Genomic DNA, 15634 nt, shown 5'->3' with positions numbered 1-15634 from the left:
ACTCATCAACTTCTAATTGCTTGATTCGTGCCCCTATAATAAGTCCTTGGGTTATTTTGTTTACCCAAATAGAACATTGACCCAGACCAGCTTCTGAGCTCTCTGGGACACATATTCAACAGATCAGTAGTGACCTCTGTCACTTCCATCTCTGTCCCTTTAAGAACGCTTTCTAAATTTTATTTTAAACATTTTATTTTATATGTACTGGTAGGTTTTCCTTGTATAAATGTCTACACCCACACAAAGGTCAGAAGAGGGTACCAGATCCCCCTGAACTGGAGTTTTAGGCAGTCGTGGGCTGCCGTGTGGGTGTTGGGAATTAAACCTGGGTCTTTTGGAAAAGCATCCAGAACTCTTAACCATTGAAGTCAGCTCTATCACTTAGGTAAGCTTCTTAACTTGCCTACTTGGCAATTCCTGTCATTTCCTGTTGTGTAACAATTGTAACTTCATTGTAATTTTTTCTGTTATTTTGGGACTAAAATATTCCACGCGTATAATGAAGTATTTAGTACATAAGTTATCAGTAAATGACACTTATTACTAACTATATAGCATAACTATCTATGCAAACCTCTCTAAGCGGTCTCTCAGTTATAGTGATAGGAACAAAATCAATTGGTAGCCAGCTGGTCACAAAAAAAAAAATTACATGAAAAAAGGAAAAAAATCAGTTTATTAAACATTTAGAAGAACAAATAAAGTTTTGGACTTGACAGCATAAATACCACCAATATCATGGTGTACAATTACACTAACCTCCTGATAACTTGAACCTGTTTAACAGATGCAATCTTCGTGGTGTTGTCGAAAGGATAATAGCTAATTGTTATGTCTGGTGAGGTGCTAAAAAAAATTACAGATTTTTATGTCTCCACTGAAACATCCACACACAAACACACATTCCCCCGCACACATTTGGCAAGACCAACAAGTTTTGCTCCTTTATTATTGACATTGATTTGACCAAACGCCTGGAGTTGAATTTGGCTTCACCAGAGGGATGTACTCAGGAGCCCCCAGTAGGAACCAAGTACAGTCAGAGCCAGAGAAGAAGTTATCTACCTCAGGGAGGGCCAAACACCTCAGCTCAGTCAACTGCAGGAAACCAATCCCAACGTTAAATTCTGACCTTGAAGATATGCCACACACAGAGCAGTTGGCTACTGCCTGAGGAGCTCACTTTTGAACTCTGATGAAGTTTGAGTTTTTCTAAAGGAACATTAAAAAAAAAAATGGGCTTTTAGAAAGCTCGAGGCATAGCTTGGGCAGGAGAGAAGTTGCCACTCACAGCTCACGCCAGCTCATCCAGACACAAGGCTGTAGCCTTTCAAAGGTGCGTTTAGACTTAATGTAAATTCCCACAGTAAGCTAATGGGTTAGAAGGAATCTCTGGGTTCTTTTATCTGGCTTCCCGTTCACCCAGTGACTGAGCCCCACCATGCCCTTCTCACACACAGGGTCCTTCTGCTTCAAAGGATGGTTCCTTAAAGGCTGTCTCTACTTAGAGACAAAGGCCACGCCTGATGTGGTTTGTGACCCAAAGCACCAGTCCCTCTGGAGTTGGAGATAATCATACACAGCCCTCTCATCCCCTCGGGGTAGCATCAGCCAAGAAGCCCTGATCCTTTTTTTTTTTTTTTTTTTTTTTAACTTTCTTTGAAAATACACTTGAATAATGATATGGGGTGACCTGATCAGGAAGTGCTATGCAGCTCGTTCCAAATTATAGCCGAGCGACAGGGCATGCAACAGCTCAGATGCAGTTTTGGAATGACCAAATAATTAACCATGGAAAGATTCCTACACTGAAATGGGAACAGTTGACAGCGGGACTTCCGAATGACTGTGGTCTGCTGCAGTCATCTGACCCTGGGTCCTAGCTTCTCAGGACATTGGACAGCGTTTCCTCATCTACTTAATGTCGGTGGCAAGGAGAAGTCAGCATGGGGATCAGGGTTGGGGTAGGGGTGTGATAATTACCTACAGATAAGGCACCTGTGGAGATTCCAAAGTGTTGAGTCTGTTTTGTTTCGTTTTGCTTTTAATGAGGTAGGTTTTCAAAAACCTTTCCTGGTATACAAAAGAATTTGTTTTTTTTTTAATTAGGATCTTTTTATGTCTTCTGCAGAAAACGTTTTTGATGTTCATTTGGTAAAAATAATTCCAAGAAAGGCCGGGCATGCTTTTCTTCAGCGACTTACTGGATGGGCCCGTGAGTTTGGGCGGTCCACAGTGGGACACTTGAGCACTTCTCTGCTTAAGTGTAAGTGTACTCACCCTTGCTCTGGTGGGTACTGTCATTGGACAGTCCTGCAATCACCCTCTTTATCTATCTTCAAAAAGATTAGCTCCTTGTTGTTCCATGGCTATTACTGAAATATCTCTTGTTCAGGTCTAGGTTGAATTGTTGAAGCATTTTTTTTACTAGTAGTTTTACTTGGAAACCCTATTTTAATTCTCACACTCTCTCATCTCCCACGGTTATCTATGGCTTGGGACAAAACAGGTACCCGGGAAGAAATCCTACAGGTCTCTCTCTCTCTCTTTTTTTTTCAGAACTGTGACACTAGACAGAAGAGTGGCCGATGGAATGAGAAAGGGTATCACTGGATCCGCAGAGAATTCAGAGACTGTGGAGGCAGGAGACTGGAAAACGTCCATGGATGAAAGGGGATTTTTAATCGAGCACAAAATGTGCCTTTGAAGAAACAGCAGACTCTCTTGACATTACACAACTCAGCGAAACAAAATAACAGCCATCTTTAAAGTCAAAACAGCCATCAAACTATAAGCCACACACATAGCACCGAGGTCAACCTTACACTGCAGGGGATGCACAGGCCGAAAGAGAACAAAATCATCCAGGGCCCTGGCAACGACACTCCCTTCCAGCAACTCAGAATTCTGAAGTGAACATTTATGTGGCAGATGCTTTTCCTAAAAAAACACTGTATCATCCAATAAATATTTGACTAAAACCCATTTTGTGCTTTTGGGTGACGTTAACTGACTTCCTTCTGAGACCTAATAAGAAACAAGAAAGTGCTGGAGCAGGATTCGTCACAGCGAGCCTCAGTATTGCCATAAAAATTTAATTTTAAGCAGAAAACATGCTGATGTGTCAGTAATAGGTTTAAAATATTAAAGACTTCAAAAAACCCCAAGCACTCCTCTGAACAGCATTGGGTGAATATATATCTTTGCTATATAATTTTAAAACATGGAATAGTTTTCCTTTTTTTCTCTTTTCTATATATAATATATGTCTTCCAAAATACATTGTCAGTATTTATATCTGAAAAATACTGTACAAAAAAGAACTTCCTATAATTACTCTGTATAAACATTAAACAATTTAATAATCTCTCCTTTTGGTCTATAGTAAACATTTAAATTGATTGGATAAACCACAGTTTGTGACAACACCATCCCATTCTGAGATACACCAGTGTCTTTTACATTCATTTTTTTTCAGAAGTCCACGTGATAGGCGCACATATGTTCAAAAGCGAACAGAGGATAAGAAACATGGGTTCCAGAATCATTCATTTGTGAGGCATTCAAAAAGGACACCAAAGGGGGTCAAGGGGAGGGGCCTTACAAAAACATCAACTTCTTAACTTAATCAACTGATTTCTAAAAACGGCAAAATATCGTCCCCAAAAATATATATTACAAAAAAAAAAAAAAGTAGATGAACTGAATCCTAAGTCAATTGTTTTGAATATCAGGAGGGAAATGGAAAAAGTGAACTACAAAAGTGGGAATGGGCTGGGTGTGGGAGGGGGAGACAGCAAAACGAAGCACACCCATGACAAAGGCTTCTCCAAGATGCATTTTTTTTTTTTTTTTGGCTTACATACTGATAAATTAACCCCTCATTCTTAGGCCTTCCCTTGCCCTCTGCTTCCCTGTCCTGAGAACATTCTAGTCATGCGCGAATGCATTACTTTAAGTTTTGATTTTTAAAAGACAGTGAAATTCCTAGGTAGGGAAATTTTCCTACGTCCACTAGTTAATACTCAGGCAGCATGCTCTAGCGTACACTAGGATTATTGCTTTAGGTACAGACGGTGCAAAAACACACTCTGTGTTCTAAAATGGTACTTACTTATCTGGGGTTGGTAGAATTAAAAGGAAACTTAGTAGGTAGCAGTAAGTAAATATGGGATTCTACTAAATCTAACCAGCACTTTAGATCTGAAGACAGTTATCACCAAAACTGAAAGGAGAATGAGAACGGGTAGGAAGGAAAAAGGGAAGGGGCAGGGGGGCAACCTGCGAAGGGATTCGGCTGCAGCAGCGTAGTGCTAGGGGATGCTATGCACCTTTTGAGCATGGGAATTCATGGTTGAAACAGAAACAAGAGCTTATGGTCTTGGTAACTGAGATGCAGGGCCCTGCTTCCTGAGGCCACGCAGACCCTGGCAAAGTAAAATCACTGGAAGGCGGAGCAAGGCAGAAAGGGGTGGGAGGGAAGAAGGGAAGGGAGGAAACCCCACGGGGGTCTCCGGGGTCTAATAAAAACATGGCACCTTTCTTGTTTGGAACTAAAAGACAACAAGAGGACTATCTTTAAATGACAAGTGTGAAGGAATACACACATACACACGCTCACACAGGCACACCGATGACCACACATAGGACCATAAGCACATACGTACACACACGCACACAAACACACACAGATGCACACCAAAATATAAGTCAGTTGCGTTTATGCCTCTGGTAAAGTGCTGATGTCAGAAAGGTTGGTTCGGGTGAGGTGCTACCAGACAGGAAACAAGCTGTCCATCTATTCAAAAGCCAGCCCACAAAAAAAAAAAAAAAAAAAAAAAAAAAAGCCATCCTACAGGGGCCCGTGCCTGGCCTCGTACTTGGCAAGTATGTTCTTGCATTTGCCCAGCTCCTTCCTTAAATCAGCCACCTCCTGGCGGAGGGCCGAGTTCTCCTTCTCCAGGAATGAGGCCCGGATTGCGATCTGGTTCTCCTTCAGCCGCCGGGCATCACGGGAGCGCTTGGCCGCCATATTGTTCTTTCTGCGCCTCGCCCAGTACTTGTCATCCTGCTCATTAGTTACAGAAGGAAAAAGAAACAAGATATTAGGTTTCAGCAGCACTGGGTGGCAGCCAGGGGTGTGCTGAGACACCAGCCTGGGTTTCTTAATTTCTGTCTCCTTCCTTTACAGCTTCTACACGTCTGAGGGTATGGTCTGCCAGCCATGGCTTCTGTCCTAGAGAAGGGCCAACCTGTCACAACAGGCTTTGCCCAACTCAGTTGTGTGCCAGTGAGGCAGAGCCAACAGTTCAGCTGAACACTGAAGGCTCACCACACACCCTAAATTCCATTCCAATTTTCTTCACTTTCTTTGTTGAACTTTTTAAACTTTTTTTTTTCACATGTAGGCGTCTCTAAGTTGGGACATTGGAAGTCAATATGGTGATATCTCTCAATAATAGGCACATATACATTTTAAGTTAACTAACACCTCCCCTTTAAGATAAAGTCTTACATAGTCCAGGCTGGTCTTGAACTGACTATGTAGCTAAGGGTGGTCTTGAACCCCTGATCCTCCTGCCATTGCTTCCCTAGCACCACCATGCCAAGCCTCTCTAAAATCTATCGGAATGACTATAATGTTGATGTAGCAACTCCACCTCTATGATTTCATCTAGCAGTCTCCATGTTCACAGACATGGATTCATTTTCGTTATAAAATTATTTGCAAAAGTTAAAAATGAGGAAAACGAATCGACTGTAGTAGAGTTTGTAACCACATGATCATAGTCACAAGAAGGAATACTCTACAGATTTTAAAAATAAAGACCTGGGTTAGGGTGGGGTGGGGTGGGGACTGCAAAGATGTGTGTGATACCCTGTGATATGAGTAGAATGACAGCAATCTGTTGGAGAGCATGCATGTTTATCAGAGTTCGATTAACATTATAGTTTACTGATGCAGAGATGGCCAGCTGGATTTATAGTGGCTAATATAAGTCCCACTATTAAGGGGACCAATCCAGTGAGGCAACACACACAAGGAGGCTCACCCACCCTTCTAGTTTATACCCTGAGCTATCAGAAGGGGCATTTACACTTCAGTAATTGAAAACAGAAATTAAAAAAATATATATTAGCTTTCATTACTCAATGTGCTCCTACCAATGGCTAACATTTAAATAATGTATTCTAATTTCCTTTGTAACTACTTGCTGGGTTTCAATTACCCTATCTGGAATTCCCCTATCTTCCTCCATCATTGCTCCTCCTACCAAAAGAAAAGGAAGCTCCCTAGGCGGACTGATGGGGAAACTTATGGACGTTCTTAACCCCCAGAGGGGATGGTGTCAAACATAATTTTTGCAACTCCTTTTGTATCAGCAAACTTGCTACAGTGACTATCTCTGTCTTAGCAAAGCTGATACTTTATTTCACATCACCTAGAATCGGTGGGTGAGGGCAGTCCCTCCCCTCTCTGGAGATGCCAAGGACAGTTGGCACTGGAGGAAGTCACTCACATGGGTGGAGCTCAAAGGGTGCAAAAGAAGTTGGGGATCAGTGGTCTGCCTCTGTACCTGTCCGTTATTCTCAGCAGACATGTACCCTGTGTGAAGACCGTGTGTGAGACGGAAAGCGTTGCCAGGGTACTTCTTGCCTGCTGGTCACAGGATTGCCCTTTGTTCATAAAGTGGCTCTAGACCTCTACACATTTCATAATGTGTAACAGGATCAAAAAGGTATCGTCATAATAGCCGGTTGGCGAATTCTTCTCAGGGAGGAGGGAGCCCTTTGGGGAATGCCTGGATGGGCAAGTGTGGATAGCTATGCTGTGGTTGTTGATGGAATTTGCTGTTCGTGCTTCTCAAAGCTGGTGGGAAAGGCAGAAAGGGAGGATGGCAGGGAGGTCCTGGGAAACCCAGTGACATCACATGAGCGAGGGGAACCAAAGATATCTGCACAGCAGTGAAGCCTCCGGCTCTGATGGAGGCTCTTTGTGCGACCTGGATGTCCTTCTCCATTGCACCCCTCTTTATAGTATCAGGAAGCCTACCACACTTTGTCAAAATGCCCAGGAGTATGGTTTCCAAGAACATTCTAATGAAGGGCTGAATCCTAACGGATCAGAACCTACACACAAGGGCACCTGAGGGCAGGAGGTGAGGCTGTACATGAGCACAGCCTTGGGAAGTGGTTGAATGGATTTGGTGCTCTGTGACAATCTGACCAGGTCTTTAAGGACCAAGGAGTCACCAACTGTAACGATGTAACAATCAACTCTTCTCACTTAGTTCTCATTGGGAGCTTTCACTCAGGTCTCTTATCATTCATAAAATGCCTTTCCCTAGCCTCACCTGCTCACACATGCAGACGAGCTAGCAACAGTGTGGGACGGAGTAAAGCAAAGAACAGAACTGTAAGAAAGGATGGAGAGAATGAAGACGGAAGGATACCCTGGTCTAGCAGCACTGGCTTGCCTCCTTTCGTCCTTCTGATTGGAAACAAGGAGGTAGGATTTCTAGTGGAAATGATAGACTGGACACTGGCTGCCTTGGTCCATCCTGTACCTGCCCAGAGCTGATGCCCTCTGGCTGCTCAATTACCTTCATGTAGGGACCCACTCATCTCTTACCTCTAACAGATGACACTCCCCTATTCTGTACAGACAAGAATTCTACGAGATCAAGCGCAGTGCTGATGTTGGCAAACGTTACCATCCCCTAAGCCTCTGAAAGATGCTTGCCAAGTGAATGAATGGCCTTCCGGAGTGGTAAGAAATAAATGCGACTGTGTATTATCAGTGAGGAATCCCTGTATGTCATCGTTTAGGTCTCCCGCATTATATATGCTAACCCGAAAGGCCAGCTTCAGAGAGAAAGCTAAGCACTTGTGGGGAAGAACACTCTTGGTAGGTCCCACCCCAGTCCATTTCTGGTTGACTTGTCATTCTGTGCAAAGGGCCACGCACACCTTGTCTCCCACCCACCCCAGCTCAGTCCTCTCTGCTGAAAGGGGAAACCCTCACAGTGCTTCTTCCTGCTTCTCAGCAGCTCCCGATTTGTGCTTTGGGTTTTCACCTGCAATTGAAAAACACCTCCGAGGGCCCGTTGCAGGAGAAGGCTCCTGCCAGTGTCCTACCCGCCATGGGGAAAGGGCAGGCTTGGCCATCGACAGCAGCAATACTTAGGATTCCAGCCCAGATGGTTCATCACGGCCTCTTTGCTGCCAAGAGTACACTGACCATTAAGTATGCTCACTCTTTAAACACGCAAACTTGGAAACTCTGTGAAGGTCTGGCTACAGTTTAATCTACTCCTTGGTAGCACCCTGTCAAACCACTTCCCAGTCAAGAAGAGACCCAAGCTGAACAGGCTTCATGGTTTGGGTGAAGAGACAAAACTCTGAAATACACAGAACTAGATTGCTAAGAACCCAAGATTCTGGAAGGCGTCCAACTGCCAGAAGGTACTTTTTCAGCTTGGATCTGATCCCGTGGCCCCTTAGGGTCTAACCATGGAAGCCCCGAGAAGTTTGGGTTTTTCTGGTACATTTCCTGTAGACTTTGTTGGTTTAGAATCTTGAGTATCAGCTCCTGATTTGTTGTGCAAGGGCCCCTTGTCTGGGCTAACATGCTACAGTGACCTTTCTAGAACCCGACTTACTCTAAAAGTAGAGTTCACCTCAGTTCCCCTTTCTGCTTCTCCGTATCCTCAACTGTAAGGCGATAACTTTGGATGTCAGCCCTGACTCTTGCCCATTTTGTAGCGATTAAGGAGTTCTAGGCATGCTTCAGATCATCTGGGTACATCTGCCTCTTGTACTCTTTCTAGATATAAAAAGGTGGAAAGACTGGCCTACGTCTTAGCCTATCTAGGACTGGGCGATGGAAAGCAGGTGTTAGGAAAGGGCTAATTATGGTTGAGCCGAATACCTTAAATACATGTAATCATCTATTTTTCTTATGACTGGAAAGAAGCATAAACAGAACGAGTCCTACAAAATGGCTAGCCATAACTATGTCTGTGCTGGCAGAATTTGAGGAACATTCTACATCCTAAGGCAAATGACTCAGAATAAACAGGTCAATCTGTTTCCCTATAAATGATGCAACCCCTTCAACCCAGGACCTCAAAATCACCCAGAACTGCCCGCTTAGTTAACGTCAGATAATAGCAGTGGATCCACTGTCTCTACCCATAACATGTCATCCCGGTCACCCAGAGTCTGTAATACGCAAAGGGAAAGAAAGTCAGACTTGTTTAGTTCCCCCAGGTACTCAGGGAAATGGCAGAGCTCACTCTCAACAAACGATGAACACCAGATGTAAGACTCAGAAAACTGAGGTGCAGTCCCAGTGCCCTTCTCAAAACATCTCCCCAACCCCATTGCAACTTTAAACGATTTGAGCTTGAAGCATGGGCTCTTGGGACCCCTTGTAGAGAGGAGCCAGTTTGCTTCCTTCGGGGACTTAACATCGCCGGACATCTTAAGTCTGATCAGTATCAGGACATGAAAGCACATTTCAGAACGCTCTTAGAGAGGAAGTACCGTGCCAAGAAGTCACGTGCCAACAAACACGATCAGCACTCTCGGGTCCTTCATATCCAAGTGCGGCGTACAGACTTCCGGAAACCTGTTTAGTTTTCCCATGATCCCACTCTCCATTTGCCCATAGCCTGATTACCAGTTCCAATTTACCTTCAAATCATCAGGAATGAAGACTTTGCGAGCTTTCTTAATCATGGGCTGTGGCTTCAGTTCTTCCTCGGAGAACTTCCGTTTGCGAGGGTCAAACATTTCCTGCCCCGGGATGCTGGAGAGGGCAAGGTCTGCCGGGTCTGGTTCATACCCGACTGGGACCTGGATGGTGTCGGGGTCAATGGGACTCGGTGTGTTTCGGTTTGCTGGCAACAGCTGGCCTGGAAAACACACAGGGGTTTTAACTTATGTCAACTCTAAGGCAACCCAGGTCAGAGCCACTTAGGAGTATTTGGAGTCTTTAATCCACTTATTTCTGCCCTTGCTGCTTTTGGATCTTATTCAATTTCACTGTATTTCCGAGAACACAGCAGGCAGAACATGATTGACTCATATCTTACCAGGCAAAACAAAGACACATATGTACTTGTTCACAAACAGGATGAAGAAAGTTTAAACACACACACACACACACACACACAGAGTCCTATTTTCCTATCACTCGCATTGTGATATGTAGTGATATGTCAATTGGACCCAAGTTGGCGTCACTTGAAGAGAAGGACAACAGAGAAAATGTATCCACCAGCTTGGCCTAGGGAAAGATCGTGGTGCATTTTTAAATTGACCATTGATGTGGGAGGGCTCAAATCACTGTGGGTGGTGCTAGCCCCGACCTAGTGGTTCTGGGTGGTTTAAGAAAGCAGGCTGAGCAAGAATTAAGGAGCGATCCAGTAAGCAGCATCCCTCCAGGGTCTTCGTCAACTCTGGCCCCTAGGTTTCCTGCTCTATTTAAGCTCCTGCCCTGACATCTTTCAGGGACGAACTGTTTCGTCCCAGCAGTTGTAACCCTAAGATACACATGGGGCATCAGCTATGTGCCTGGCATGCTGGATGATGTAATGGATAGAGGTCGTCACTTAAGGCCGTTTCCCGGGTGAGTCGCAGAGACAGAGCTAGAATTAGCCAGTTAGGGTAGGGTGTAGTGGTTGTAGGATGGAAAGTCAACCTCGTGTGCACGCAGAGCGTAGGAAACCATACCTAACACAGAAGAGGTGTGTGGGGGGGGGTGGCGGGGTTAGGTAGATCCTGGCGATGACACCGGGTGGAGTTGCATCTAGAGATAGTAAATCTGCAAAAAGGCACTCTAGGCACAGCATTCAGATGAACACAAGAACCTCGGTGTCTCTGTGTGCTGTGTTGTTGTGTGTGTACCTGTCAGTGTAGGTGTGTGCACATGTGCAGACCTGTATACAAAGATACATATACATATACAACCATGCTCCACCTTTACTTTTCACGAAGGTGTCTCTTGTTAGGCTGGCCGGCCAGCCAATGAGCTTCAGGGATCCACCTGTCTCCACCCCTCTCTCCCTCTTGGGTTTTACCATGGGCTCTAGAGATCTGAATTCAGGTCCTAATGCTTTTGTGGCAGACACTTGACCAACTGGGCCATCTCCTCAGCTCTCGGTTGGCTTACTTGTTTTCCCCTGGGGATAGAACCTGGGGGAGCCCCAAGCACGGTGGGCAAGTGCTCCATCGCTCTGCTACACCCCTACCCATCCGGTTCACATTTTTTTTTTTTTGAGGAGCTGCCAACAGTCATCAGTTGTTGGAACCCAGAACCAGAAGACAGAATGAGTTTAGGTAAAACTACTGGAGCTGTGGCCACAGGGACGAAGGTTGCGGGAATATGACAAACCAAATAACTCTGAAGGTCACGGGAGAAATTTGAGGAGCAAAGTGGCAAACAGCTAGTTTAGAACAGGACTCTCAGGGTTAAAAGGACTGAAGGGGCCACAGGTGGAGACAGGTCAGGTACAAGGATGTTGTGATACACCACGCCCACAGTAAGAGTGGCTATACGGATGCTGAGAAGGGGCACATTAGAATAAAAGCATTTAGTAGACCAGAAAGGGCACAATGCAGACAGCCTTACTTCTACTTGAACCCTCTACAGACTAAGCCACCAGACTGCACAAACATCCCCTGAACAATGGGGGGATTGTGTTTCTTTGTCTCGCTGGTGAAAGTGAACTTAATAACAGACCAAATGTTTATGCTGGGAGTTCTGCAGCTTAACTTCTGGTTTCATCTGAGTTTTACAATTGCTCCTTTCATGCCCAGAGAATAAATGAGAGGACACAGCTTGGCTGCCTTTGGCCCTGCTCCTCTTCTTCCTCATTGCCAAGGGTACCCCCCCATGTAGGAAGAAATCTTTAGGTTTCATTAAAAACCCACCCCGTGATGGGTGATGCACTCGACCCATTGCTTATGTTGTAGTGAAACTGCAACCCCGCTCGCCTGTTTCTGAAAAGGCCTGGAAGGGAGCTTGAAAACTAAATGACCCAGATGACCTTCTAGGTCCCTTCTCTGCTTTGAGCTCTCTTTGCGTGCGGCCTGCCAAAGAGGAAGGACCCCTCCCACCCCCAGGCATTGGCAGGTGATGGGGTTTTTCTCATTAGCCAAGCTGCCTCGCAGCTCCAGCTTCTAGGGACTGCTGAGCTCTGTGCTGGGTGGTGATAATAACAATTTCATCCTGTGCCTGTCGACCTTGCCTTTAAATGGAACCTCGTGTCCATCAGATAGGGATGCTATTTTTCATGAAGGAACTGTCTTTGAACTTAACAACAACAAATCCTACCTAACGTCTCATCGCCACATTCCTGATCACATAAATTTGTTATATTTGTGGGTGCATGAGAGAGAGAGAGAGAGAGAGAGAGAGAGAGAGAGAGAGAGAGAGAGAGCGCTCTTGCAGGAGTCAGTTCTTCTCTGTGTACCCTTCACACTTTTATCCAGCCCCAACTGAGACATCTACAGCGCAAAAGCTCAGGGAACACGAGGAGTTGGGGAGGAGGTGCAGAAAGATTGTAAGACCCAGAGGGGACCCAAATATCTGCTGAGATAGGGTCTTCTATAAATGATGGGGAAGCTACACTCAGGAGATCTCAGCCAAACAGTGACACCACCGACTGATACACCAATGCGGACGGGGGAATCTTAAATGGCCCTACCACTAGATAAAGAGCTACAGGTTAGTTCTCAACGGCTGCTGAGAGAGGGAGGTCTTCTCCGGGGACGAGCCCCCAGCAGTTTATCCGATCTTAAGCGGTCCGTCTTAACCACACATCCATTGGAACAGCACTAAGCAGACTCAGCAGGATATACATACGTGATATTTCTAATGACTACTTATCATTATAATATAACTAAATATAAATATTACATAGATAATTAAGTATGAAGCCATAAACTTGAGGAGTGAAGGGGCACAGGAGTAGTGGGATGTAAAGAGGGGAGGGTAGAAACGATAATATAAACAGAATATACTTATGTGAAATTCTCGGAAAGATTGAAAAAAATAGATTTTTGCTTTATAGTTTAAAGACACTTTTATTATATTTTTCGTGAGCCTGTGTGAGCCCCTGTGTGCACATTAGTTGAGGTCAGAGGGCAGCTTGTGTGGGTTGGCTCTTTCCTTCTACCGTGTGGGTCTTGGGCATCAAACTCAGCCCACTAGGCTCAGTGGCGAGCATTTCTAGTTCGCTGAGCGATCTCCGGAGTCCAGTGCTTATCCAATTCTAAAATTAAACTTCATTGACTCCTTACCCAGCTTACACTGGACAGTCTTTCCCACCCTGCTTAGGACAGTGTAGAGTTTCACCTCTAAGAGATCGTTCCATTGTAACTGTGTATCTGACATGTGTACACAATATGTTCATGTGTCTGTCTATAACCCTGTACTTTCTTTATTGCAACTCTAACTGGCTAATTTCATTTTGGGTACGACATTAAAAAGAAAAAAAGAGATGCTAGCTAACGTTTTCCAAATGATTGGCTCTAATGACTGGTATGGGTACGGCTTAAAGTTTGACAGGACGAGTTATGTCTTCATTACAGTACATTTTAAGGATGTCTGTGGTTGCTCCTTACATGTGTCCTTTTAGGTGAGCTTCAGATTGTGTTTGTGGAGTTTTATTTAAACTCTTCATTGGGAGTTTTGGGTGAACATTGCAGGTGAACCAATGTCCTTACACATTCCATACCCTATTTTTACTGGGGAGGGGGAGGGGGTCTTGAAAAAACATTCAGTTCTTACAGCGGCCTTAACTTGTCACATGGTTGCTGTGTTTGTTAATTTTAAGTGCTCTATAGTAGCTGTTACTGGTTTCCTCTGTCTCCTAACTGGTTTTTGCTGGTTCGTAGGAAGTGACAGGTTCTGAGATGCCAGGCTCATAGTCAACCACTTCCCACCCCCACCCCCATCCTGCCTCTAACAGTTTTAGCAAGTCTGATTTCTCTTAACTTTTTAGTAAGTAATTTTATCATCCACCTCCAGGGCTAGTTCCAGCTCGATTCAAATGCTTCTAATTCCCACTTCTTCCTCCTTGGGACGAGCTTTAATCTCACCGCATCCGCATCTGCATCAGCAACACGAGGTGGAATGAGGTGAGGTGGGTAATCCCACTGTCCAGACGTCAGTGGGAGATGCTGTGGAAACCTCACGCCATAAAACCCCAAAGGGTCCCAGTCTCAGAGCTAGGGATCTCTACCCTTATGGTGTTGGCAGTTGTTTTTCAAATCATAAATAAGAACATTTAATTTCCTCAAATGACTCACCCTCTTTTTTTTTTAATTTAATTTTATTTTTACATCCCACTCACTGCCCCCTCCCGGTCAACCCCATCCTACAATCCTTCCCCCCAACCCCTTCTCTGCTGGTCCTAAACAAGAAGGCCCAACTGAGGAAGCCTGAATTTCATTTAGAAGGGGAAATAAAATAGCCCTAAGAGGCAGATAGAGGGAGAGCACTGGAGGGAGGGAATTGGGGGATTCAGGATCAGCTGTCGGGAAAGACATGAAAGATGGCCAGATGACCATGAAACTGAATGGAAATCTGCAACTGATGTGGTAAGGAAGTGGTGGGCATCTTCAGGACGTGACATGGCCTGGGACAAGGGAGACACCCAAGAATCAATGGGGGTGACCGTAGCTGTGACTCACTACATTGGGAATATGGAACCCGAAGAGGCCGCACCCTCATTAAAAAATGTTGACATGACTGTGTCCTCCCTGCCCCCTACCCCGTATTTGCCATGTTTAAGCTTGATGTTTTTCTCAGGTTTGATTTAAACCCTTCAGGTTCAATCCCATTGCACAGAATCTGCAGTCTGCTAGGCATCATATTCTTCTACTGGCCTCATGGTGACACTCTGCAGAAGAGCCAAGGAGGATTCTGGAGGGAAAGGTAGAACAGAGATCCTACGGGAATCTGGGACGAGATTCAAAGTCACCTTCAGACCCAGCACTGGGCTCCGCTTTGGTCACCTCACGGGCCTGCCGAAACCTTCCCATTAATCTTCTCTCATGAGAATTTACCAGTCCCTGTCCAGTTAGCTGGCAGGCATCAGTGAATGGGGATAGCAGCAATCTGTGTCCTTTCTGCTCAGGTCATTGGTCTGTGTTCTTAAATTACAGCTGCACTGAAGTAACAAATAACCATTTTATTTATTATTTGGTCCCCAAGGCTAGTTGCAGGAGCTGCAAATCCGTCTGAAGTGCTCCCCACTCCGGGGGACAGGCATTAGATTTAAAGCAGCCATGCAAAAAGAGACAAAGACTTCATCACCACGCAGTGTTAGTCTGTCAAGAGCATGAGCGGGCTGAGGGAAATCATCCTCCATCAAGAAAGACTGAGATGGGTCTAGAGAGATGACTCAGTGGTTAAGAGCCCCGTTGCTCTTCTGAAGGACCTGTGTTCAGTTTCCAGCACCTACGTGGTAGATAACAGCTATCGCTCCAGTTCTAAGGGATCTGATACCCTTATACAGATATACAGGCAGGCAAAACACAAATGCACATGAAATAAAAGTAGATAATATTTAAGGAAGGAAGGAAGGGAGGAAGGAAGGAAGGAAGGAAGGAAGGA

At 45.0% G+C, this 15634-nt stretch overlaps 1 protein-coding gene across 2 annotated transcripts in view; it reads right to left on the bottom strand.

The window, feature by feature from the left end:
- Nucleotides 1-659: 659 nt before the first annotated feature.
- Hlf (HLF transcription factor, PAR bZIP family member) overlaps nt 660-15634 on the bottom strand; it is a 56388-nt gene continuing 41413 nt past the window's right edge. Inside the window, exons 3-4 of one of the 2 annotated variants that reach the window (XM_032912115.1) lie at nt 9703-9923; nt 660-5074 (exon numbers count right to left, since the gene is read on the bottom strand). In XM_032912115.1, coding sequence (XP_032768006.1) covers nt 4856-5074; nt 9703-9923 — 440 coding nt within the window. In that variant the 3' untranslated portion in view covers nt 660-4855. The remainder of the gene's footprint in view (nt 5075-9702; nt 9924-15634) is intronic. The other variant, XM_032912116.1, reaches the window with a different exon arrangement.

This window comes from Rattus rattus, chromosome 9, assembly GCF_011064425.1.
Source record: "Rattus rattus isolate New Zealand chromosome 9, Rrattus_CSIRO_v1, whole genome shotgun sequence".
In the NCBI taxonomy this organism is placed as follows: Eukaryota; Metazoa; Chordata; class Mammalia; order Rodentia; family Muridae; genus Rattus; species Rattus rattus.
Note: the sequence above shows the minus strand (reverse complement) of the source record. Positions and strands in the feature narration are given on the sequence as shown.